The following is a 26,665-nucleotide window of genomic DNA, read 5'->3' on the forward strand; positions in this document are numbered from 1 at the left end:
AATATACCTTGGCCCTGACCAACCAATCGGCTGTTTTGTGCTTGATTCTGATACATATTCATGTTTTTGTAGTGTCGGTTGGGGTTTATTGTGTATTGGTCAGGCGGTCGTCGATTTCGTGGCACCCAATGGTGCTTCGTTTGGCTGGGGTATTGCCTATAATGATCTCCATGTTGAATCCGTTGACGGTGAAGATTTTTACTATCTATTTTCCCTGTAATAATTTCATTTGAAAAGAAAGCAAAGACCGTGATGATTTGCAGAGGTATTATGAAGTAACTGATTACAAACTTACCCTTCGCAGCTAACTGGTTCAGCGAAACAAGGATCGTTGTAACCACAAAAACATGCAGCATCATCTGAGACATTAAAGGATTATCAGTGGTTCCCTATCAACCCTTGATGAACGATGTTGTATTTTCTGAAAAATCCTCACCTACCTTTTTACGTAAAAGTCTCCCAAACCAATGATACACATTGCTTGTGGGGTGTATATCGGCAGCTAGGTGTGGGCCGTGCGTACCAGATGTGAATTTCAACAACAACACCTCCGCTCTGTTAGAGACGAGGACGAGTAGATAAAAAATGATTCGTCGAGCCAAGTCAAGTGCACCTGTCATCTATAAACACAATTTTAACATTGTCGATGTATGTATACATGTATATCAAAGAAATCCCACAATGAGATTTCAGAATTTTTTATGATTTTGTTTTGATTGAGGTATGTTTGTATGTATGTGTGTGTGTGTGCGTGCGTGCGTGCGTGCGTGCGTGCGTGCGTGCGTGCGTGCGTGCGTGCGTGCGTGCGTGCGTGCGTGCATGTATGTATATACATTACTTCGTCGGGGAACAGAATTAGGTGAATGATTCAAAAGGATTTATGCAAGACTTATGCAAGAACAATTGATCAAATACGTCTACCTATTGAGAGGCACAGGCGAAGGAATACGATTGGTTACTGAACAGCCACGAGCCACATACAACGGCTGAGGGATAGATAGATACGCCAGCGCGCGGTCCTCAGTCTCGTCACTCAAATACGGCTGTCCATCGCCCGATGGATACATTTCCATGAATGGCGTAAATCCCGCCTGGTTAAACTGCGACATTTCATAGTGACCACACGAGAATATTACTACCTAATACCGGGTATTACTGAGACGGGTTTCAAATGGAACGCAATGACTATTTTGTTGGACCTTTCATTAACATTAAGCCATGAACGCCTTTATCTGAACTTTCTGTTTACTATCAGTGCATTATTGATCAAATGTCGTTATTTTCATTCGGTTCGAGCGAATTTCATCTATCTGTTCACGATGGCTGTTTCTGGCGGGGTCTTTGTGCTCAATAGTTTGACTAGAGTTTTTGAGACAAATTTTGTATACACTAAACTTTGATTGTACAATTCATTTGCCAGTGGTTTTGACGGGAAACCAGTGTCCAATATCTATAAAAAGAATGTGCAAAAAATGTGCGTCGATTGCTCTTTATCTCGAGGCCCTTTATCGCTTCCGTAATTATGAGCACGTTTTGAAATCTACGGAAGCGATAAAGGGCCTCGAGATGTCGCGTTCCAACTCGAGAAGTCGTCATATTTATGTCGATATATCGGGACGTTTTGACGACATATTTCGTTTTCTCGACCACTTTCCTCGCGACAAGTCGACATATTCATGACGATTTGAAATTCAATCGTCATATTACTGGTGTCCTCATCTTACATTTAGACATGTCTTCAAATGTACGGAAGCGATAAGTACGGAAGCGATAAGGGGCCTCGAGTTGTCGCGTTCCAACTCGACAAGTCGTCATATTTATGTCGAAATATCGCGATATATCGCGTCAAGTCGACATGAATATGTCGTCATATCGTGACGTTTTCACGACAAATTTCGCTTTCTCGACCACTTTCCTCGCGACAAGTCGACATATTCACGACGACTTGAAACTCAGTCGTCATATTACTGGTGTCCTCATCTTACATTTAGACATGTCTTCAAATGACGGTTTGTCCCGTGGAAAATGGGCGAAAAAGCGAAATTTGTCGTGAAAACGTCACGATATATCGACATATTCATGTCGACGTGACGCGATATATCGCGGTATGTCGACATAAATATGACGACTTGTCGAGTTGGAACGCGACATCGAGGCCCCTTATCGCTTCCGTAGATAAGGGGCCTCGAGATGTCGCGTTCCAACTCGACAAGTCGCCATATTTATGTCGATATATCGCGATAAATTGCGTCAAGTCGACATGAATATGTCGACTTGTCGCGAGGAAAGTCGTCGAGAGAACGAAATATGTCGTCAAAACGTCACGATATATCGACATATTCATGTCGACTTGACGTGATATATCGCGGTATGTCGACATAAATATGACGACTTGTCGAGTTGGAACGCGACATCTCAAAGCCCCTTATCGCTTCCGTACCTAATCTACGGAGGCGATAAATACGGAAGCGATAAAGGGCCTCGAGTTGTCGCGTTCCAACTCGACAAGTCGCCATATTTATGTCGATATATCGCGATATGTCGCGTCATGTCGACATGACATATCGTGACGTTTTGACGACATATTTTGTTTTCACGACCATTTTCCTCGCGACAAGTCGACATATTCATGACGACTTGAAACTCAGTCGTCATATCACTGGCGTCCTCATCTTACATTTAGACGTGTCTTCAAATGACGGCTTGTCCCGTGGAAAATGGGCGAAAAAGCGAAATTTGTCGTGAAAACGTCACGATATGTCGACATATTCATGTCGACTTGACGCGATATATCGCGATATATCGACATAAATATGGCGACTTGTCGAGTTGGAACGCGACAACTCGAGGCCCTTTATCGCTTCCGAATGAAATTTCGTTACGGAATTCTCTTTGTTTTGGCGCGCCAAAACGAACTTTCAGAAAAAAATTGGACGTTTTTTTCGTTTTGGCGTTCTGGCGTTCTGGCGCCCTCATTTACATACCAGGAATTTTACGCTATGGCCCATATCAGCCACCATAAATTACGAATTATCCGATGGTAATTAAAGGGAATAACGAAGGAAAAACTCGGGACCTTTAATTTTCATACGAATTAGGTAGTTATACGAATTAATCGACTACGAATTAAGAGAGGTTGACTGTATTGATTGGCTGGAATCTAATTAAACAGTTAAAAAACTTCAAAATCTCAAAACTATGCTTCATCATCACGAGGATTTCAGATTCTGGGCCTAACTCTATAGCTACCAGGTAGTTTCATTTTGAATAAAGGAAATGTGTCTTCGTTGCAATTAGAAACTACATGTACTACCCTATTCCCAAAATTGACCCCTTTCCGAAGCAAATTTTGTATGGGCGGATTCTTGGTAAGACATTTGGACATATTTTTAGTATTTTGTTGAACTGGCTACGGGCCTGAGTCTTTTGCAAGTACCGGTACAGATAATCTTTTTCGATTTTGAAGTAGGATAAAATTTGTTTTCGCACCGGGTTCCTGGTGAGGATGAGCTCCCAGTACAACGTAACACAACTGTAATCAATGAATTACCCACCGTTAGTCGATTGTTTGACCCCAATGTTTGAGTAGAGTGAGATTCAATGATTCACGGTGTTCAATCCTGGTTTGCGCAAACAGTTCAATTAGGCTAATTTGATCAATCCGATGATTTATATTTTCAATGAACACGATCGTTAGTCGCACTGATTAGCCATCAGTCTTAACTCTTTGAGTAAGCTAAATGATCAAACAATTTGACAAGTGTCGTGATAAAAGATTACCAGAAAGTCTGCCAAGTGTCACAATCATTTCTGTGGTTGTTCCTACGACACCACAGCTTGCAGAAAACGATGTCTTCAACACGGCGGACCGATGGTGAAGGAAATGCTGATGAGGTAAGACGCTAAAAAGTAACATGCGAAGCAAACTACTTAAACAAATTGCGTTACCGGAAAGAATATTTTGACATACAAATGTTGAACACAAATTTCAATTTTGTTATTCTGGTTGATGACGTGACCGCGTGGTGAGCCATTTTTAGACGACCGATCCAATTTGTTGAGTTATTTTTCCACTGAGCACTTTGCAGAAAATCACCGTATGTCCTATGTGCATCTGAGAAAAATCAATCTGTCATTAAAACCCTAGGCCGGGACCCCGGCGTCCGCACCGGAAGGCCTTTGGTCGGGAGCAACTCATTCGATAAATTGAAGATGGGAAGAACCATCAAAACCTGAAACGAGAACAGTTTCGCTATATGGATTTTCTATTTCATGCGAAACCCTTGGGTTTAATTCGCTTTTGTGAAAATTCCGGTGACCGCAACGCGACGGGAGGCGTTCAAACCCTGGCAAGCGAGGCTGGTAGCCCGAGTAAATATAGAAAATTTAATTGAATGTACAGTGCTGCCGCTTTTTTTCGGTAATAAAGTGTCCTGATCGCGCGATGTGGGTATTTAAACAGTAAAAAAATTCGGCGGAGAAATTCGATTCGGTTGTTATTGTAGATTAAAACCATTATGGTGTGTGATATTTATCGGTCTTATTCAATAATTGAATGCCAAATATGAACTTGTGTGACTTAATCTCACAGCAGTTTCAATTTTTGAACTAGCTTGCCAATGAATGAAGAAAGAATCAGGCTTAGGGCTAGGTAGTTAGTTAAGTTACCTACTCGTTGCCGTTGGTGGTAAATTTTTTATAATAGCAGTGGATATTTTACCATGTACGGCTGAATATTTATTTCTGCTATTTTACCGTACATCGTCGCTGATTGGCTGATTTACGCCGCGCATGCGCACAGAGGTGCGCGACACTTAGAAAATTCAAGGAAAGCGTAGAGTACTAGTAGAGAACAGAGTTAGATCTACAGACCTCCCTGATTTATAGTATACTGAAATAAACATTTTTGGGAGGGGGGTATGAAAGTGCAATAGCGCCGAGAAAATAGAGCGAGACTCGAACCCGGGCCAGTAAATTACTAGCGCAGCGTCATATTTCTTGACCACCGAGCTCGGTGAAAAACCAATCGAATGTTTTAACTATCTATATTAGTACCTCACCTTCTACCCTAATCCTATCCCTAGGGGTAAAACGGAACCCTCTGGACCCTCTTCTCACCCTCCTCTCGACACTAACCCTATCGAAACCCTAACCCTAAACCCAATATAATGATTTTATTGTTACACTAGGCCTATAATGTATAGTAACAATGTAGGGTAAAATAGCGGAAGTAAATGCTTTGCCGTATACGGTTAAATATCCACTTCGTTTTATAATCAGATGGTTACTGACTAAAGGCTAATGTCTATTTCAACATGACTTGAGAGCATTCCAGGTGGCCTAACTTCCTAATTTTTGGTAGTACATACCTGATAAAGGTCTTAATAGGACCAGAAAGGACAGGCAGTCAACCTAAATCATAATTTTTTAATCCATTTGAAACTGTATTGAAGGATAGGCCTAACCAAAAAGTCTTCACTGAAAGGGGTTAAATGAAGAGAAGTGACTCCATGATTTGAAAGTTTTAACAATATGTTTCCATGCCTATGTACCAAACTTCAGTTGGTAGGCGTGGAGATATATTGTTAAACTTTCAAATCATGGAGTCTCTTTTCTCTTAGGAACCCCTCTCAATGCAGACTTTGGATATCCTTCAATACAGTTTAAAGTGGATTAAAAAACGATATTTTAGGTCGACTGCCTGTCCCTTCTGGTCCTAATGAGACTTTTATCAGGTAGGCATATGTACTACTAAAACTGACTTGAGTTAGGCCACCCGGAATGCTCTCAAGTCAGGTTGAAATAGGCCTAGACATAAGCCAGACCCACAGGGGCTCGTATCAGAGTTGTAGGTAATGTAAAAACGATAATCTTTTGTTAATCCATACTATAGACATTGGATTAACGGGTCCTCCTAATTACCGAGATGACACAATTTAGGCCTACCGAGATGACATGAAGTATAGCTTTTTTTTTTGTTAATTTCTTAACCGTTTTTACACTTGAAATCATATTATATCAGTAATAAATACCTTCTAGAGTCATATTTTACATATTTTGCCGGATATTTTGTAGAAAAAATATTGACTTCAAATACATCATCTCGGTTAGCAATAAAATTTCATTGAATTTGATTAATCAACGATCTCATCTCTGTAAAGTTAAAAGTTATTTTTCAACAAAAATATCCAACAAAATATGTGAAATATGACTCAAGCAGGTATTATTACTGATATAATATGATATCAAGTGTTAAAATCGATAAGGAATAAATAAATATGTTATATTTCATGTCATCTCTGGTAAATTGCATCATCTCGGTAGGCCTAATAAGGATGACCGGGATTAACAGATTATCGTTTTTAGCCCACTTGGGACTTTAGTCCCAGCGGGCTATTGCGTTCACTTTTCGTCCATCGTTCATCCGTCCGTAGACGGAATCCAGTTATTTTGGGAAGTTTTGAAGACGCTTCAAGGTAATGTCTTGATATTTGGTTTATAAATGTGTCTACCTAGACATATCTTCAGCCAAAAAACTGGCCCTCTCCGATTCAAAATGGTCGACTGGCAGCCATTGTTGTTCGTCAAAATCAGCACTTTTTACACTTTTTGAGGGAAATTTTGAAGACGCTTAAATCAATTACCTTGATCTTTCATATACATTTGAATCCCCCAAGGGCCCATCACCATTAGAAAAATTGGATCGATCGGACTCAAGATGGCCGTCCTATGACCTTTTTAGTGCCCAAAAATGTCAATTTTGGCCCAAATTCTGAGTCCTGTAGCTTCCTACTGGTTAGCCATTTCTCATTGCAATTTTTGATGGGTATTCTTTGGAAAGGGTTGTCTTATACCTGAGCCAGGTATTTTTGATCGGCCAATTGTGACGCAATTGGCGGCCATCTTGGTATCATCAGTGGTAGGTGGGACAAAGTTTTTCCACATCATATTGATACCTAAGCATATTTTGTTACCACAATTTATTGCAAAGTTGTAGCTCATGACATCATCAATGATTGTGGTGAGTTTTAAGGACATTAGTTATTCTATATGGTCACCAGGGGGTGTTGAATAGTAAATAACTTAGTATTTCCTTATTAGATTGGTACCTAGGCATATTTTGTTACCATGATCAATTGCAAAGTTGTAGTTTATGACGTTTTCTATGATTATGGTGAGTTTTAAGGTCATTGGGTTTTGAATATGGTCACCAGGGGGCGTTGAATAGTAGAATACTTAGTATTTCCATATTAAATTGGTAACGAGACATATTTTGTTACCATGATCAATTGCAAAGTTGTAGTTTATGACATTTTCTATGATTATGGTGAGTTTTAAGGTCATTGGGTTTTGAATATGGTCACCAGGGGGCGTTGAATAGTAGAATACTTAGTATTTCCATATTAAATTGGTAACGAGACATATTTTGTTAACATGATCAATTGCAAAGTTGTAGTTTATGACATGTTCTATGATTATTGTGAGTTTTAAGGTCATTGGGTTTTTTATATGGTCACCAGGTGGCGTTGAACATTGAAATTGTTAGATTGTTGAGCATTGGAAACCACTTCCCAAGTGGGCATGGTGTCCCTGGACCCCTAGTTACATTACCTACAACTCCTGTGTGTAGACCAGAGAGGCCCTACCTAGGCCTAGCCAGGCCTGGAGAGTCAGGGAGGTCTTTTCTGACCCCTGCTCCCTTTTTCTTTTTTAATTTTAGAAATAGAAGCTAGCCTATCAACTTTTTTCTGGAATCTGGCATCTTTTGGGGAATGTTTCAACCCTTTCATTGGGCGATGACTAAATTGTTACTTAAAAGGCATGGGTCCTCACTCCTGACTACAGGTTGACACCGAAGTTGAATAGAAGTTGAGCGAAAAATTCCATTTTATCTCGTTTAAGAAGATGATTGCTTTTATTTTTTACAGGGACCTAAAAAGAAGGGAAGTAAGATAATCGGCTGCAAATCCAAATCCAGTGGATTAGCAAATTCTACTGGTTGCAATACTGGTAACATCGTAGGTACGAAGAAGAAGTTTAAAGAAGCCCAATACTCCTTCTATTCGACTGATTCGGAAAATGATGTGGCCAAGGCTCATAAAGATCTAGATCGCTGTGCTAAGATATTATCAGAATTGATGCCAAAAGAACAAGCTTTTCCAAGAGGTAATTGGTTTATATGCTATTGAGTTTCGTTTCATTTTAGATCTCCAGCGTTGTGCCGTTGACGAACGTCGTTCATTAGTTGAACACCGTGCAGTGGCGCCTCGGGTGGATGAAAAATGAACTAATCCAGAATTTAAGCCAAAAAATAAATGATCAGAAAAAAAATCGCACCTGCGGAATGCATTAATCAATAACTTACAGCAGCAAGAGTGTTAAACATTTTTTAGCCAAATTTGTGTATACCCAAGGGGAATTGAAATTTTTGCCTCTGTAGATCAAGTTGATTGAATAACTGTGTTAACTTTTGCTGAAATGTTTAACAACTAGGCTACTGGGCACTCCAGATACTATTTAGATGGAGTCTTATTGTCTCATGAGAAGATCCGTCAATCAAAATATATTTGTAATGAAGCTACCTCTATAGCTTCTATTATAGCAAGAAATAGTGGGTTGACCAGATTCAAGCTGGATAAGTGACATTTCAGCTCAGTTGGATAGAGGGCTTTTGCATTCACTTTTCGTCCACCATCCCTAGTTTGTTAGAATCAAGTCGCCTTGGTAATTTTTAAATGCCTTTTGTATCGTCTTGATAGCTATCCTATGATGCTGTTTTGTTTTTCATGGTAGGAGTTCGAACTCTGGAAAGAAAGAAGAAAGTTATGTCAAAAACTGAACAGCAAGGTAGAGATACTATCAAGGATAATAATGCTGGAAAACAAACCAACAGAATGCCAATTCGAGGTAAGCTATTTACCAGCCTTTTTCTTTTCACACCTATTCGCGTATTGGTGACGCATGGAGTGGGTCATGAGTTCTATGATGTAATGTGTGTTCGTTTCGTTTGACGGATTTTCATGAAAAATTTCCGGGGAAAATTTCTTGGTTCAAGTGGAGACAGGCTTTTTTAACTACTTGAAACACGGATCCCCCTCTGAAATTCTGCTAAAACACCACGTTGAAATGGTGTGTTTTCATCATTCATATACAATTTTGAAAAAAGCAATCTTTATCTTGATATTTCCGTTTAATTCAAGTTACTGCAAAAAATTCATGGAAATGATTTAAAAGCCTGTTCGTCGAGCATTCGAAGTATGAAATTGATTGAAGCCCTCGTCTTTGAGATCTTTTATAATTTGTGAAGCTGCCGCGTCAAGCCCCATGGGGCTCTTGTTTTAGATTTTGTTAACATGTTGTCTAATGTTTCATTCAACTGTATTATTTCTTGTAGATGTCGTAACACCAAGATCACCTTGCGTGAATGTAGAAGTTATTCCCAATCAAACTGTATTCAACCAAGTATTAACAACTTCAACTCCAGATAGAAAAGACAATCTATATCCTGCTATGCACAATGTCGCTGAAAATATTGAAACTTATCTAAATTCTGAATCTCGGCTTCAAACTGCAAACTCATCGCAGACCCATTTGGAATCCACCTTGCCAACTGCGAAGGATGCACTCCCTTCTCTCAACCATGAAACGTTCAAAATTATGGCTGATAAATATTTCCGGGATAAATTTCAATGCGAGAACGGTTTTGAGTTTGAACGCATGATGCATGACTTTTTCCAATCACAATTGCTCGAAAACAAACTTCCACAATCAGTGCCAGTGGAGCAACCAGTCCGCGATACTGATGTAATGGTGACAATTCCTGGTATTCAGCCTTTACCAGTCATCAGCGAGAAAACAGTGTCTGCCGCAAAACAACAGCATTACTCGCGAAATACTACTTCTGATATGGAAGCTAACAGTAATATAGAAAATATTATCTACAGTACCGGTACGAAAGATTTAGCACCACCAGTAGTTGAGGTTGAGGACCCTTCAAAGATTTTGCAGCTCCCTTACAACGAATTTGAAGATGCAGATACAACATTGTGCTATGAAGGTGACAACCATTCGACTATTCTCCCATCAAATAATAATAATTCTGAGATTGATAATGCTCCTGTGGTACAGTCGTCCTCTAAGAGCTGTGCTGAAGTACGTGGGCAATACCACACCTTGAAGTACTTGATTCAAGAACTAAGAGCTACTGTCAACAAGCCTGGTATGTAATCCTAATGATTGAAAATGGTTAATTATGCTAGCTGAAACCCACGAAAACAAGAGCAGTTTTTGAAGAAATTGTATTCCTACATGGGAGGCGGAACTCTGGGCCCAGTTTCACGAAAAAGTTTAACTCAAATTATTGGTGTAATTGCTATTGGTTACTTCATGTTTTCAATGAGGACAAACATTCTAACTTAACTGATTTGAGCTCAAACTTTTCATGAGACCGAACCCTGATCTTTAGTGTGTCAGTCTAGTGCTGTACTAACTGGGCTACTGCGAATGTGTACATACCCAGTTGCTTTAACTCACTATTGCAGCATATGTCTGATAAATGTTTTTAGAATTTATTGGGGTCCGCGTAATTGTTTTCGTCAAACGAAATAGCCGTTGCACCAGTTCAAGCAAATAGCTCAGTGTGCAATAAATCACCAGGATACATACAATACCACTGAGTTAAATCGGGCTGTTACCACGATCAATAATATACAGTAGATACATGTAATCGAATTTGTTGAAGTTTCATTAAATTTCTGATTTAACAGGTGATGCGGAAGTGAATCGCATAATCGAACAAGTGGAAAGTACGGCTTCAATGCTTTCACCGGTGAAAAGTGCCATCAATTTTCAAGCCGAGGTAGAGCGTGCAATTGATCCAATAAGGGATGAAAATGTTCAGTTACGTCGTAGACTTCGTATTGTCAATCAACAATTAAAGGAGAAGGAACGAATTGAGAAGACTGGATGTGATCCTGCATTTGAGTGTATGTATAAAACTTGATCATGGTAATTATAGTGTCTGCTGCATAGTTTCATCTGTCCATTCATAGACAGAATCTAGACTTTATCATATATAGTCACTGTATCTAGTAAAAATACTTGCCGTCACAGGGGTTAGATTCTAAAAATTGTAGGTGCTCTACTAATTGAGCAACTAGATTTGTTTAGGTGCTCAACTGGAATTTTGTTAATGTGACGAAACGAGTGCCGTAGGGGCGAAGTCCTTCGTGGGGGGGTCTGGGGCCCTCCCCCAGAAAAATTTTGAACTAGGTACTTGGAAACGCTATTTCCTACTTACACTTATACTTACTTTCTATTTTACAAGTTATTGGGAAATCAATGAACTTTCTACTATGCACCAAGGTTTCGGGAAATCAATAAACTTTCTACAATTTTGCGCGCGCTTTTGAATAAGACTTAGGTGCGCTGTGAGTAGCACTTCTACGAGATATTTTACGTGCGCATAGGCGCGCCTCAAAATCTAACCCCTGTCGTCAACACTCGTAGTATCTCGACTGCCATAGTCCCATAACGCTGTATTTTATTTAATAGAACTGATGATCAGATGAGAAAATGCTTATAATACACAGGCATCACCCCGGGCTGTATTCATGTCCGGTAACCGGACATATTCCCAATCCAAAGCTAATTAAATTTTCCCAATTTGACAAAAAAATTCCCAATTAACTCTTGTTTAAAAAAAATTATTTCTATTTGTTATGATGTTGAAACCATCGTTAGAATGCAAACATGTTCTCTACAATGACGTAGGCCTAATTGAAGTTTAATATAGTTCGACTGTAGGCCTTTACTGCCGCTAGAGCGTCATCTCTGTGTGCAAAATGAAACAGTACATTGTATATATGCGCGCTTTCACGTTACCAGCCATAGTCACTAAGAATGAATGGCAGCTTATTGGAACACTGCCAGTTTCCCGGAAAACTTAAACTAGGCCACACGTCTAAGCTTGTTTTCACACAATGCACACTTGACATCAAACATACGTAGCTCAGTGGGGCGGTCAGTCGGTTGGCCGTTTTCGTAAAAAATAAGATTTATTTCAATGAATCCCAGGAAAAAGTTTTCACTCAGTACTTTTGAAATTGGGTTGGTCGGGTTGCGGCAAACAGACCATTATTTTTGGATGGCCTTACGCTTTTTAAAATATCTTGGCCGGCGTGATATGATTAATATTAAACTACGTCACTGGCGTCGTAAGTAAGGAGATCATAAGAAGCCGAAATTACCGTGCTGTTTTCACTGAAATCACACCATTTCGGGACAGGTAATTAAGAATTAAAGAGAGGGATACCCCCTCGAGCTCCCCCCATTCGCGGCCGAGCTTCGCCGCTTGTCAATGACCTTGAATCGGCAACTTTTTTTCCTAATACGTTTAAATCGGACATAAAAGAATTTTTACAGCGTGATGCCTGATACGTTATGACACCACAGTGCCCATAACGCATAAAGTTATGGTAAGGGGTGAAGGGCTCCCCTGTCAGCAAGTGTTTTCTATCAGTTTTACTCGGCAATGAAGTGTTTACCTGTCACTGTCACTCCTCGTTGGTGCTCGCGAACTGATTCGTTCAAAAGTACTTCATAAAAAACTGCGTACTTCGTGGTTTTGACTGATCGGATCAAAAAGAATATTGCTTGCACCGGAAGATTTCTTGTTGGACAAGTGCATTTTAAAATGTCACTCAATTGATTTTCTGTTCTGGTTGCAGACTTTCCTCATCTACAACAAGTTATTTTCAAACATATCAGTCTTCAACTATATGGACCTTATAGTCCTCTTGTCTGTCTAGATGTAAGGGAAATAGAATTTGGCTTGAATGAAGAGCTCAAATTATGGTCTTGAAATTCATACATGATAGGCTGATTAATGTTGAGACTTCCTTTAGAATAGATGCAATGAATTCTTTTAATATTTTCTAGTGATCCATTTGCAAACAGAAAATGCCAACCTGCGAGAGCAGCTTCAAGATGAGCAAGCTAAATTGCAGAAGTTTTCAGATCAGATATATGTCATCGAAAAGTCTAATGAGAAGTTGACAACTGAGCGACAGCATTTACTGTTGCTGTTGAATCAAAAGGTAAATAGACAATCTGCATTGAGTTGTAGATCCATTTTCTCACAACAATCGATGATTTGAAGATACTACTCAGTAGAATACTGCTTCTGTGAATGAGACCGTGAGGTGGCCCCAAAACGCATCTCAGGCAATTGAATTTTCAGAAATAATTTTGGGGGATCCTTCAGAAGCTCCTTTAGGGTGGTTTAGGGAACCTCCCCGAAACAATTTTGAAAATAGAATTGCATGTTCGGCCAAATTTTAGTGAATATTTCATATAAAAATGTCACTTAAGAAAATGTGATTAATCCTCAAAACATTTTTGGAATCAACATTTTTGGAATAAGTTTTTATTAGGTCTATTAGTCCAACAACATACACTGGAGTTTCATCCTTCGTTTATGAAGACTGGCAAATTATTTGATAACTGTGTCTATATCTATATCATAGTTATATGTATGTGAGCACGAAATTTTCTTCGACAAAAAATAGTGAAACTCAAAATTTTGTGGGTTGGGGGGTGCGTTCCCCTGGGTACAGGCCTGTATAGACTCAAGTTTCGGCGTGACAGTTGTTGATGGTTTGTGCATTTGATTAAATAAATTGCCCATGGGCAAAGTGTGGTTTACCTTGAAAGCTAGAGGTTGTTTGGAGTAAGGGCATTGCTGAGAAATCTTTTTAATTTGTGACTTCAAAGTTCTAGAAGTTTATATTGTATTGTATCTTTCTTAAAGAATCATTTTGTAGTCAAATAAGACCGAAGATAAACATTTGTTTATGGTCTGCATCCAAAATTTCGTAGGGTACAGGTAGGCGTGGCAGGGAAACTATTTTATATTTTCAAAAAAATATTTTTCACAATATGAAAAAGTATTAAAATAAAATTCATACGATGTCACATATCAGAGGGTGGCTGAATATTGAGTCTTGGAAACGAAACCTCTTCCAATGTATGGCCGCGGAAGCTAATACACCGAGGCGTAGCATAAGATCGTTTTAAATCCTGGAATTTACCACTACAATATTCAGACCACGACCTATACCTATGCTATGACGATTATTCAGCCTGTTACCATACCAAACGTGCACGGTCCAAGCAGTATACCTCTAGTCTGGTGCTTAGTATTTTCAGGTCACAAGAAATTACAATTCATTACAAATTCTATCAAACACAAAACACAGCGCTCATCCTCTGCTAAGGCGATTATTCAGCCTGTTATCATAATTACCAAACGTGCACGAGCCAAGCAGCGTTACAGCATCACCATATAGTAGTCTAGTATAGTATGACTGCGTGTTTGTGTGTGCAACAGTCTAATGTTTAGCACTCCCGCGCACGTGGAGGCCTTGTGTAGTGAACGTTCGCTTCACTCCAATCTCAATCAACACAATCACCGGGTATTAAAATGAAACAATACCTATGGCGATATGTGAAATAATTATATTCTCACCAGCAATGAGCATTTAAAATTCACACATATACGGCACCTAGTCCAATGAAACGTTAGCCATTCTTTCCCATAATTATTTTAGTTGCGCCAGAATTCCCCGTATATCCCAAAAACAACCAATCAGATTTGCTCGTAGAGACGACGCCCCCCCCCCCCTAATCGAGGTCATTGCAATGTTATACGCAAGAGCTTAGAATTCTCCTACCAAAAACAGTTTTTCATCGAATTTAAACAAAGTTGACCATGTCATTGACGGAGGTTCATCATGTCTTCAATCGCATCGATTATACGTCGTTTAACCCGAGAACCAATGAAAAAAATGCTCATATTAAAAAAATTACCGCGATTTTACATGAATTGGCTCAATACCAACCTCATACTGCTGACAAAGGTAGACCAAAAAGGATTGATTTTCTCTTTTCAAAGGTGATGATAAGTCTTGATTTTAACTCTTTGCCTGCCAGGCCTTTTTTTCAGGAAATGCTGCGCTTTGCCAGGATTTCCGTGTTTTTCAGAGATTTCTTAAACAAAACTTAAAAGAGATATCATCATCAAATTTGTTTTATTTTGTTCATCTGGTCTTGCTTTTTCATGTAAAATAAGCAGCATTTCTTCTGAAAGTGATAAAATCTGCAGCAATCACCAGTGCAGAGGGGGTTTTTGCATAAAATATGCCCATTCATGCGTGTTCAAACCCCATTTCAATAAATGACTTCACTAACACACTGCATTGAACGACTGATGATAGTTTGTTTTAGTAGTAAAGGCATTCAACTAACGCGTGTTGTGTGATGAATTCGCCGTCTATCATTAATGTTTAGAAACAAGTCAACCATTCCAGTACGGTTTTGGCAGGCAAGTGATGGGAGATGTCGATCGTACCAGTACGTTTTTGGCAGGCAATGAGTTAACCAAGGCCTGACTACCATGAACCCTGTTAATCGGGTGCGATTTTCGAATGCTGGATAAAACCAGCGACTGTGTGTGTGCATACATGCAACTATTGAGAACGATATTAATCACATGATACCAAAATGGCGGGCATTTGACGATGAATCCTTATGAGCGTCGCCATCTTGGGTGTACTGCATGATGAAACAGAGGTTGCTGATTGGCTTAAGGATTATTTTCCCATCGCGTTGCATCGCTAGTTGTTGCACACATTAATGAGTGATTTCACGGGCACTACGATTTTCCGCATATTATTTAACCTAAATTATTTATTTTTCGCATAATATCAAACATGTATGTGTGACTCATCGCTTGCCACGAAAACCAAAACCATTTGCAGTCCCGTGAACCCGCAGACTAGGCGCTGCGATTTTCAAGCGATTTCTCAATCGTGCTAGCTAAAATCACAAGAAATTAATCATCTGTGCCAGGCTTAAGTGTACGTACAACAAATCATTTGACCCTGCTGCACCGTACAGACTTGTATGCATCAGACATAAAACGTGTGTACGTGATAAATGAATGGCCCTCCCTAACCTCAGCAGTTTGAACACGCCATGACAGAGTGTGTGTTTGTGGATTAAACTGTTATAGAGGAATGCCTGAATGCTACCCCCTAGGCTGTGATGCAAAAATATCGTGGGCTATGTCTTGTCCATCCTAAATGTCGCGGATTTTGAATGATATGTGAAGAGAAATTAGACAATTAGACCCAAATCTATTTCCCAAACAAAAATAGTTTGATTTGTTTTTGTCGTTGCAAGTGTGTGGTTGGATGTTTGTGCCATCTGCATTCTCATGATGATGATGATGATGGCTAGATGGCATATTTAAGAATCTAATCAAAGGAAAGAACTTTTCATGACTGTAAACTGTGAGAGGTGCTGCTCTACAGCCAATTCTATTTTACTGGGTAATTCCAACCCCCATTCAAATACTTTAGTACAGTAGATCCTGATCAATTGAATCTAGATTTTCATATTATCTGGATACCTTATTTTAATGATCCACCAATACGGAATGTGCAACAATGGACCTAGGATGTTTAATCTGGATTTCGTGTGCAATACGACGTCGACACTGGATTTAAACTCAATTAAAATCTAACAATAATTTTTTAAATTCTATGCATGATATATGAAGATTGTGGCACATGAATGCTAAAGAATCAGAGTTTTTTTTCGATGTTTGATTTGCCAAATTTTTGGATTGGAAGACCAAAAATTGAGTTCAAAGTTCCTTGAAAATGAGCTAATTTTGATCGAGTGCGTCTGATATCTCAGTGGCGCCATCTGACGGGATAGATTCCCCATTAGTTTTGGCTTAAAAATGTTCATGCATCAGTGGAACTTATTTTGTTTCTAGGATACTGATCACATGAAGACAAGGCACGACTGGGTACAAGAGGTGACACGTTTGAAGAAGGAACTTGAAGCTGCCAACAATCGAAATGAAATGCAGAAAATTAAACTGGAAGCTGCTGAACGTGAGGGACATATTCTTAAAACATCAATCAACCAACGAGATGTTGAATTATCTAGATTACAAGAATTGTTACAGTATGTATGCACCAACTTCAAATACAGTAAAACATCTCTGCAGTGCAGACATTTGTTTCTGGGCAGTCGATACAATATATTAGGTTTAATATGAAACCTGTTTGTAATGACGATTTCACCATTGCCCACATGATTGGTATTTAATACCATTTGTCACCCGTGCGAACAATTGTTCAAGCCAAATCTAACATGGGCCATATAGGGCCAAAAACGCTTGTGTGATTGCGGCTATAGATAGGCCTAGTACATTACCAACATTTTGCTTGACATGACTCCTGGAATTTTTCACTTGTCCTGAACTGTACGAACTCTGTATTACCATTCGACCCGATAATTTGAAAGATGTCAAATCCCATCATGATATTTGACACCCATCATCGAATACTTTTGGCATTATTATACAGTCAACCTCGCTTAATCCGTCTCCGGTTAAACCATATAAGTGCTTATTCCGTAAAAGTAAATTGGTCCTGTTTTTCAGTAACGTTATTCCCTTTAAAATTCTGTGTCTAATTCGTACTCAATAATCCATATTTTCACTTATTCCGTAGACAAATGAATGGTCCCGTTGTCCAATTTATATGTAAATCCTTATGTGTAATCTGTATCAGCTGTTGGGAACATGCACTTGAAGTGAAAAAAGTATAAACATCTGTAATCTAATGAGGTTTATATAGTCAGTAGGAAATATGAAAAACTAAGAAAACTCAAGTTAATCCATCAATGTCATATAAGTCTCAAGCTTTACTAAATAACCAGTACAGATGCTATTATCTGTCAATCAGTAAAAGACCTTTGATGAAGCGCCCTCAAGAACATGGTCTGTGAGTTATCTGTACTAGACACACGAAGGCTTCAAATAGTCCTACTCTACTGAAATCAGTTGGTTTGTTTCATCACACCAGGGGATGTTTTCTTTTTATGTATTAATAATGTCAAATGGATCTGATGAACCATCGGTTACTATGAACTTTTTATCCCCCCCTCGGATGGATCGTTAGAACATGGTTCTACTGTAGTTGTCGTCCACGGTTTGAGAGATAACTAAACCAGCAATTATAAATTATACGGATTGTGCACTTAAATCATAGTTTGTACGGGTAATAGTTAATTTTTATCAATTCCGAATTATCTGTTGTCCGTATATCACTTAATCCGTACTAAAAAGCTCAGTCCCTAGTGATACGGATTAACCGAGGTTGACTGTACCAAGAAAATGTGATTGTAATTGTGCTCTGTGATTGTTGATTTTATTCAAATGGTATTACTGTAATTTCAGGAGCTGTAAAGGTAAATTTGGAGTTGCACCTGAAGGAAATGATAGTCAATTATTGGAACCACAGCCGGAAAACCAAGCCCCGATACCCGGACCACTGACTCGGGAAGCATTGGAGGAGTTCAACAGAAATACTAGTGGGTCCTCTAAAAGATCCATCCACAGCAGTAGTCCAATCTTTAATGCGGCCGATTATTTTCAATTAAAACAACAGAAATCTTCATCACCACCTGGCAGAAGTCGAGATGTCATTAGCCCATTACGAGAAATACCATCTAACGATAACGCAACACCTAAGATAAGCCCCAGTGCTCGTTATAAGCAAACAATAATCGACCTGAAAATGAAAGCAGCCATGTTTAACGAGGAACGGGGTGCCAAATCATGTCGGTCAAAATCCTCTGCATCAGATAGTGGTACGGAAGTAAGTGGAGGTCATTCAGAATTGTCACAGGCAATTCCTAACAATCAGAAACTGACTGGTTCTAATGCAGATATTTCGCAAGCTTCAGCTAATTCATGTCGCTATAGTGTCACAGAATATTTTCGTAAATATCCTGTTGACCGTTTCTACAATGGCCATCAGGATGATGGTAGTCGTGTTGCAGCCGATACAACATTTGATGATGAATCGGTGATTTCTGATTTAACAGTCACATCAGTTTCAACAATACGGTCAAGCGATGATCGTTCATTTCGAGAAAACTTAGAAAGTTTAGATGCTAATATATCTCGCATTCAGCAAACTCTGATAAGAAAATGAAGGATGTCCATTCTAAGGGACCATCCTTAGAATACTGGTACATATGTACACATTTATGGATGTTGTTACAAATGGCTGATATCTCCAATTCGTACTGCACCTCAATTTGTAAATTAGTCCAGAATCAATTCTTTGTTATTTGTTCTTTGGTTTTGACTGTTGTAATGTAATTCCAATATGTTCTGATGGACGAAAATTCAGATTGGAGAATAAATTTCCCAAAGAATTGAGTTCAGTAAATCCTCTCCCCCCCTCCCCAATATACCAGTTGATTCTACCTCTTTCACAGAAATTGATGGACTGGATCAATTTTTAAGCTAGCACAGATGAGACACAAGGTATCAATTCATTTTAGCCCAAGCTTACTTAACCCTTTCAGTGCGTCTACACCGCAGTGCGGTGTATAAATCAGTGATGGATTTTGCTAGTACACCGTATTGATGTAATTAGTAATTTGTAATTATCTCTATTGAAAAATGGCAGCAAGTGTCAAACATAGTGAAATACTAGTAACTAACGATACACCGCACTGCGGTGTAGACGCACTATAGTGGTATTCCCATTGTTCAACACACTAGGGTGGAATTTTTTAGAATTTTCAAATTTTCTCCAGCACTATAGGGTATTAATTAGTCAGCACTGAAAGGGTTAAGTAGCGTGAACAATGTAAAATAGGTACAGAAGTAGTAGTACAGAAGTAGTATGGCATGGAAATACTGTCAAAATTAAAATAGCATTCACTTTATTCAAAATTTAATCATTATTCATAATACATTTTATAAGCATCTATTGGTTTTTTTTCTCTTCTGGTTGCTCTGCCTGTCCTTCGCAGGGGCGGATCTAGGGATTGTCTTGTATTAGGCGCGAACGGAGGGTGGGGGATCTGGGGGTTAACTAGTCAGACTACATGTATTTCAAATTCGATGTGCATAATTGTGCAATTTCCTGCATTTTCATAGGCATCCCCAGGATTTTTCATAGGGGGTTCGAATTAGCATCAATCCAGCAACCAAGCACAATGTCTGGTGTTTGGTGGGCCTCCCCCAAAAACCTTTTTTTTAAATTGGAGGTTTTAGAGACGTTTTCCAGGCTCTAAATGAATCATTTAGAGGTAAAAGGCTAGTCAAATTGTCAAGAAAAATCGTGAACATTGATTACATAGTAACTTGAGAAGTTATCTCGAAAAGGGGGTGCGTCGATTGACGCGTCAAAATGCTATTTTAATTTTGACAGTATTTCCATGCCATAAAGTAGCCCTTTGACTAATTGCTATTTTGACTGACAATTTCCTGGTTTTTCTGAAATTGTATTGAAGAAAATCCAATTAAACCATAGAATTTTGAAAAGGTCTGAATTCCTGAAATTTTCTGCAGAAATAAATTTGGTTATTCTTTGAATGGCAATGTTTGGAGAGAATATTCCTGGAAATCATTGTGGAAGCAGGCACTGAAATTATGTCTGCTGAGAATGTTATAACGTGTATATATTCAATATATTGTTTATTTTTTTCGACTAATTTCCTGTGCACAACGCTGATTTGTGTCATTGTTTTTCATGTAAAGATGATAAGATTCGTAATGTTTCCCAACATATTTTTTGCCCTATAATTTTGTAGAAAAGATTTTCTACCTACCTACCGACTCACCTTGTAAACGTGGGTGGGTGTTACGGCGAACAGAAAATTAATTTGGAATGGCCTAATAAAAGATTTCTGTGAAGTATCGTTTCTGGACATAAATCTGAAATATTTCTGGCGTTATCAATCAGAATATATTTGTACAGTAGAACTCACTTAATTCGCTTAATTCACTGGAAATTTCGACTGAATCAAACAAAATCCGAATTATGTGCTCTCATTTGAATAGAATTAACCTCAGGGGGACAGGAATTTGAGTCCGAAATGAGTGAAAAAACCGATCCGAATTAAGTGAGTTATACTGTAGGCTTTTCTGCTTAGTTAAAAGAGAATCTATTCAACATTGATTTTAAATTTTATACCTACTTATGCTTTGTATTTAATATAATATGCATGTACATTTCTTTCTTTGTTCATTTCTGGTACTGGTGACATCTGTATTTACAATTTAGGCGGCCTACTACACAAGCCTTGATAGCACTTGTTACTGAACACTAATATACATGTGTAAAGATATATTTAATGATGAATAAAATTCTACATTGTACATTCTAGAAAATAGTTAGTCTCATGCCTCGGATATTTCCACAAGATTTAGCCTAGGTAAACGATTCGCAATTCGCAGGGACTTAATCAATCTATATATCTAAGGAATATATATATATATATATATATGTTTACCTAGGATACTGGGGGAGGGGGGTCAACATGTGTCAAAATACGTAAGTGAGTTCACTAGGGTCGTAGTTAGTTACGGTGCCTTATCGTTGACAAGCTTTTAGGCCTATAATCAGATGGGCTTCTTTGGTTTGTGAAAATGGGCTATCCGATCGTGAAACTAACCCACACAGACAAGGTAAGATTAGGCCTTACTGCTTTAGGGTTGGGGGCCGTCCATAATAAAAGACATCCACGCTGTAGGGGGGGGGTAGATTTTTTGGACAAGGCGGAGGGGGTTCCTCTGATATGGATGTCCATCGGACCAAGGGACATCGTTCAATAGTTAGGGACATATTTTGTGGATAAAAGTATATTTTATTAACCTTACTACTAACTGAAGTTTGGTATGTAGGCATGGAAATATATTGTTAAACTTTCAAATCATGGAGTCAATTTTCCCTTTTTAATCCCTTTCAGTGGAAACTTTTTGGATATCCTCCTTCAATACAGTTTCAAATGGATTAAAAATGATGTTTTAGGTCCTTTCTGTTCATAATAAGACTTTTATCAAGTATGTAGGCCTACTTCCAAAACTGACTGAGCTAGGCCACCCTGAATGCTCTCAAGTCAGGTTGAAAGACATTAGATACCAGAACTTTTCAAGTTATGATTATAATACCAGGTTAAATGCGTTTGCCTAACAAAAGTTAAGATTTTATATGCTGATCAAATCTTTATCAAGTGTGAAACTTAAGGTCCACTGTCCGTCGGACAAGGGGGTAAGGGGTCGAAGGATATGGATTTTATGTAAGCATAGGGGGAGAGGGGGTCAGATTTTCCATTTTGTGTAGACGTCTTTATGGACAGCCCCTTGACGGGGATCAGGATGCTACAAGGACTGGGTGAACTCTGGAAGAGAACTTTTTACTTTCGATAACTGTTTTTGATATTTTCTAACGATAATTCAATAAATATGACGATTGATAATATACGAGTGAAATATTCCAACTCATTCATCGAAAAAGGAGATGTTATTTAAATCGGGTTTCGAACCCCTTTTTCTCGGTCACATCACATGATCAAAAAATGGTGGACGTGCCATCGTCGTCGTTCAGATCGTTCAAATAGGCAGGGGAATTTATTTCAAATTCGTTCAATCCCGGTAAGTCACTTATTTTTCAAATTACAGAGAGTCTTGCTTTGTAGAGATTCACAAACGCTATTGATATGTTATCATAGTTTTGGTTGACACGTGATGAATTATGTCTTTCGGATAAGTTGAAACATGTCGACATATAGTCTAATGTCTATTTAATATGTAATAGATGAAATCTAAGTGACGGACGCCTCGTCACAGCTTGGTTCAAATTTTCATAGTAAGAAATGATAGCGATTGGGGAAAACAACCTCAAGTAGGGGGTAACGAAGTCGAAAACACTCAAAATATTGTCAGTGACAAGTAGTTAGTAACCTAATCGTTGGTGGTAAGCTTTTTATAATCGAATGAGCTTATACCAACGTTAGGGATGACAAGGACCAAAACACGGTTGAAAAAAGTAACACTTCAAAAATATACTTTCTATTCACTTCAGTCCACAATTAATGGCTTAATTCACAATCTAACACAGGTACCTTTCGAAATAATTCAATTTTATGTATGTTTCGAGTGGTTAATCAACATTATTTTGAGAAATTAATTAATTTCTCCACCAATTTCGCCATTGGCCACCATTTCTCTGTATTGCACATGTGGCATGATAAGACAAAGGGACCTACAAGGATTTATATAAAACTTCCAAGACGAAACGACAATTTTTATTTTTGATGGTTTTCCAACTTATATTTCAAATCTTCAGGTTTTCCATATTAAATAATGAAATAATAAATTCTGGCAAAAGAAAAATGTGAATAAGTGTTGATTTCTTAATTTTTTTCAATTTCGTCGTTTCGATTCGTTAGTTTGTGCTGTTGTCCTGGCCTCAGTCCACAGGTGCCAGCACCTCCAGTAATTTTCAAAATGGCAGCTGTTGACCCGACGGAAATTTACTCTCACTTAACGGCCGATTTTCACATGGATTAAGATCGTCAGGTGAGGTGTTATAGGTATCAGACAAACTACGAATCTGCTGTGCGTCGATTACAACAAAAATTAGACGGATATCTTAAGAGACAATGAAATGCCAGGCAAATTACTCGTCAGTCAAATTGGCTGACGAAGATTTCATACAAAAATGACCTTCCCATTCCTGACTGTGGTTTGTGAAAATATCCGATCGTGAAACTAAACCACAGACAGGTTACTGACTAAGTGACAAGGAGAACACTTAAATGTTGTTAATGAAACTGGAAAGAGAATCAACTCCAATATTCCATATTGAAATTGTACTGTAGTTAAACCCAAAGCAATGAATTAATGAAGAAATTAAATCAACTTAGTCAAAACTTGGAAAATTTAAAATTAATGCTCGAGTTAAGGGGTGGGAAGAAAGAAGATGAAACTGTAACTGTAAGTTTTGATTCATTTCTGAAATTTGGGCTTGATATATTATAAGCCCAAATTTCAGAAATGAATCAAACCTCATAATTCTTTAATCTTATATTATAAGATCAAATGAAATTTAATATTTTAATTTTTGCGAGAAAAAAACTTGAAAAATTTCTTATAAATCAGGTATCGGTACCACTGTCTGCTAAAAAGATTATTCTTTCGATTTAGATAAAGTGTCATTTTTTAATGGTTTAAAACTCTTTGTGAAACCATAATGTAACCAATGACATTTCGGTGGGAACTGAGAGGGGTTTTTGCAATATTGAAGAATTTTGACCTGGTAGTTAATTTAGAAATTAGCTCCATTTGGAAATAAAAGGAAGATGAGAGAAGATTACAACGCATTTCTTAATTACCTTCAAAAAGAAAAAAAATCGAATACGCGTTGAAACGCACAAATCGGAAAATTATTTTCTGCTAGAAAAAACTCGAATTAGCAGGAAATGCGAATGTCAGTACAATAATTGATTTCTCTTGCGAAAAATATACATTTCTTTCTAATCCGCCTGGAATACGGTTCAAAATAAGCAGTGCACGCGGCCAGCGGTTCCGAATTCCTTATTTGGTGAAGAAGGGGCGGAGACTAATGTTTTTGCCGACCGCGATGTTGCTGCTGCTCGAGAGCGAGTACGCCGTGCCGATCCGCCGCCGCGCTGGCCGAGAAATTTTACGACTCTAACGCGACTCTCACCGCAGTTCTTAGGGTCGTTACTTTTGATTAAAAAAGTGTATTTCAGTGCTGCCGCTGAGAATGACAGCTGCGCGCGCGAGAGCGTAATTCTCCGGGATTCGAACCTGCGCGCCGAACCGCCGCGTGGCACCGGGCCGCGGCCGCGTTTTGTTATTATGAATTCGCCCCTGTTGCTAAGGGAATTTCAGCTATTTTCAACTCGATCGATCAACGCGGTTCATTGTTAAACTATTCATCAACCCAATCTTGTTCGAAATTTCATGAAATAAATACATTCTGAAATAACCCGATCCATAAGTTACCGTATTTTAGTTAGTGGAATGCCGGATTTTAGCGTGACGTAATTCTACTTCCGATTTCCCCATGAACTTCAAACCGGACGTCAAGTGACGTCATTTTTTTCTGTCTTTGTCAGCTAGTCAGAATCGGTTAAGAAGACACTACGTAGTACCCACATATACGCGTTTACCAAAGGGACGTCCTCCGGGCGCCTTCGGCGCCCGGCGTCCGTCTATTAATTGATGAGACCAGTTTTTCTGGGATATTTTGCTTACTTTTTGGGGTACATACCTCATTTATGTCTTAACAGAATGCCAAAAATCGCGGACAACAACTGAATATCCGATATATTCCCAGTTCTGTACCAATTAGATGGATTGGCAAAAAGACTCCTTAAGTCCAGTTGAATGAGAGAGAAAATCCACCATTTTGTGAAATTTCTTGAATTTTTACATTGTCACCATGCCTACGAAATGAAGTTATTTTTCTTGTGGGGTCTCAACAACTAAATCAGGGTGGCGTAGGCATGGTAACAATGTTCAAATCCAAGAAATTTGAGTACCTAGCCGTTGTTCCTGAAACAACGTCTAGGGCGAAAGTGCTCATATAAGGTTAATTTTCGTCCCTTATTTTGAGGGACGAGGCTTTGAGCGTCTATTTCACCCCTTAAAACACCATCAACTTACCTCAAACTGACTGTTCTGTAATCAGATGGAAGTTAACTATTGTTTGTGCATAAATTTGTAATCCTAAGTAGCTTTTGACGATCGTAGTAGCTCAAAACTTTTGACTAGTTGCGTCAAAAAACAGTTGAAGTGAAGCAACATAACAAATATGGCGGCTTTTCGTGGTGCATGATGGGAGTGTAAATTACGGATTCGAACTTAAACTTGGTGTCAAGGCAGATATTATTCTTGTTTCAAATTATTAAGGTTAAAATTTACCAAAATCTATGCGTTTTATCAACAAAAAATAACATTTAGAGTAATTTAAGAGAGACATATTGAATTTTCACATTTTATGAATTTAGTCCGTATTGGAAATCCCGATAGTGGCAATCAATTCAAATCAAATCAATAAATTCCCCGGTTCGCGATTTAAATCATCAAAAAATTCATTATAAAACACGTTTTCAAAGTCAACAAGGTAACTAATTTATTTATTTTAGTACAAAGGTTTGATTTGACACTAAAATCAGTTGTTGCATTGCAATTAACAGGAGTTAACCTCTATATGATACTTTAGCGTCAGACGTTGTACAGAACCGTAACAACGACTGGTATTCAGACTAGTCCACATATAGAGAGCTCAAACAAAGTCATACTGGCTAGTTGAAGTGCTGTAGGCGTAGTGGCTGGGCGAGGGCTAGTCAGTAACCTGTCTGTGGTTTAGTTTCACGATCGGATATTTTCACAAACCAGTCAGGAATGGGAAGGTCATTTTTGTATGAAATCTTCGTCAGCCAATTTGACTGACGAGTAATTTGCCTGGCATTTCATTGTCTCTTAAGATATCCGTCTAATTTTTGTTGTAATCGACGCACAACAGATTCTTAGTTTGTCTGATACCTATAACACCTCACCTGACGATCTTAATCCATGTGAAAATCGGCCGTAAAGTGAGAGTAAATTTCCGTCCAGTCAACAGCTGCCATTTTGAAAATTACTGGAGGTGCTGGCATCTGTGGACTGAGGCCAGGACAACAGCACAAACTAACGAAGCGAAACGACGAAATTAAAAAAAATTAAGAAATCAACACTTATTCACATTTTTCT

At 38.5% G+C, this 26,665-nt stretch overlaps 2 protein-coding genes across 4 annotated transcripts in view; both read left to right on the top strand.

Annotated features, from left to right (window-relative positions):
• Window positions 1-3,849: 3,849 nt before the first annotated feature.
• On the top strand, window positions 3,850-19,159 carry LOC141907748 (uncharacterized). Its single transcript, XM_074797489.1, has 8 exons — window positions 3,850-3,894; window positions 7,929-8,166; window positions 8,794-8,907; window positions 9,395-10,219; window positions 10,767-10,985; window positions 12,940-13,097; window positions 16,844-17,037; window positions 18,317-19,159. Exons 1-8 carry the CDS (start codon window positions 3,850-3,852, stop codon window positions 19,074-19,076), a joined length of 2,553 nt encoding a protein of 850 aa, XP_074653590.1. The 3' UTR covers window positions 19,077-19,159.
• Window positions 19,160-22,432: 3,273 nt separating this feature from the next.
• Window positions 22,433-26,665, top strand: part of LOC141906662 (peroxisomal carnitine O-octanoyltransferase-like) — a 57,014-nt gene continuing 52,781 nt past the window's right edge. For all 3 annotated transcript variants that reach the window (XM_074795942.1, XM_074795943.1, XM_074795945.1), the window contains exon 1: window positions 22,433-22,534. The gene's annotated coding sequence lies outside the window, so the exon portion shown is untranslated. The remainder of the gene's footprint in view (window positions 22,535-26,665) is intronic.

The sequence above is a fragment of the Tubulanus polymorphus genome, chromosome 6, assembly GCF_964204645.1.
Source record: "Tubulanus polymorphus chromosome 6, tnTubPoly1.2, whole genome shotgun sequence".
Lineage (NCBI taxonomy): Eukaryota > Metazoa > Nemertea > Palaeonemertea > Tubulaniformes > Tubulanidae > Tubulanus > Tubulanus polymorphus.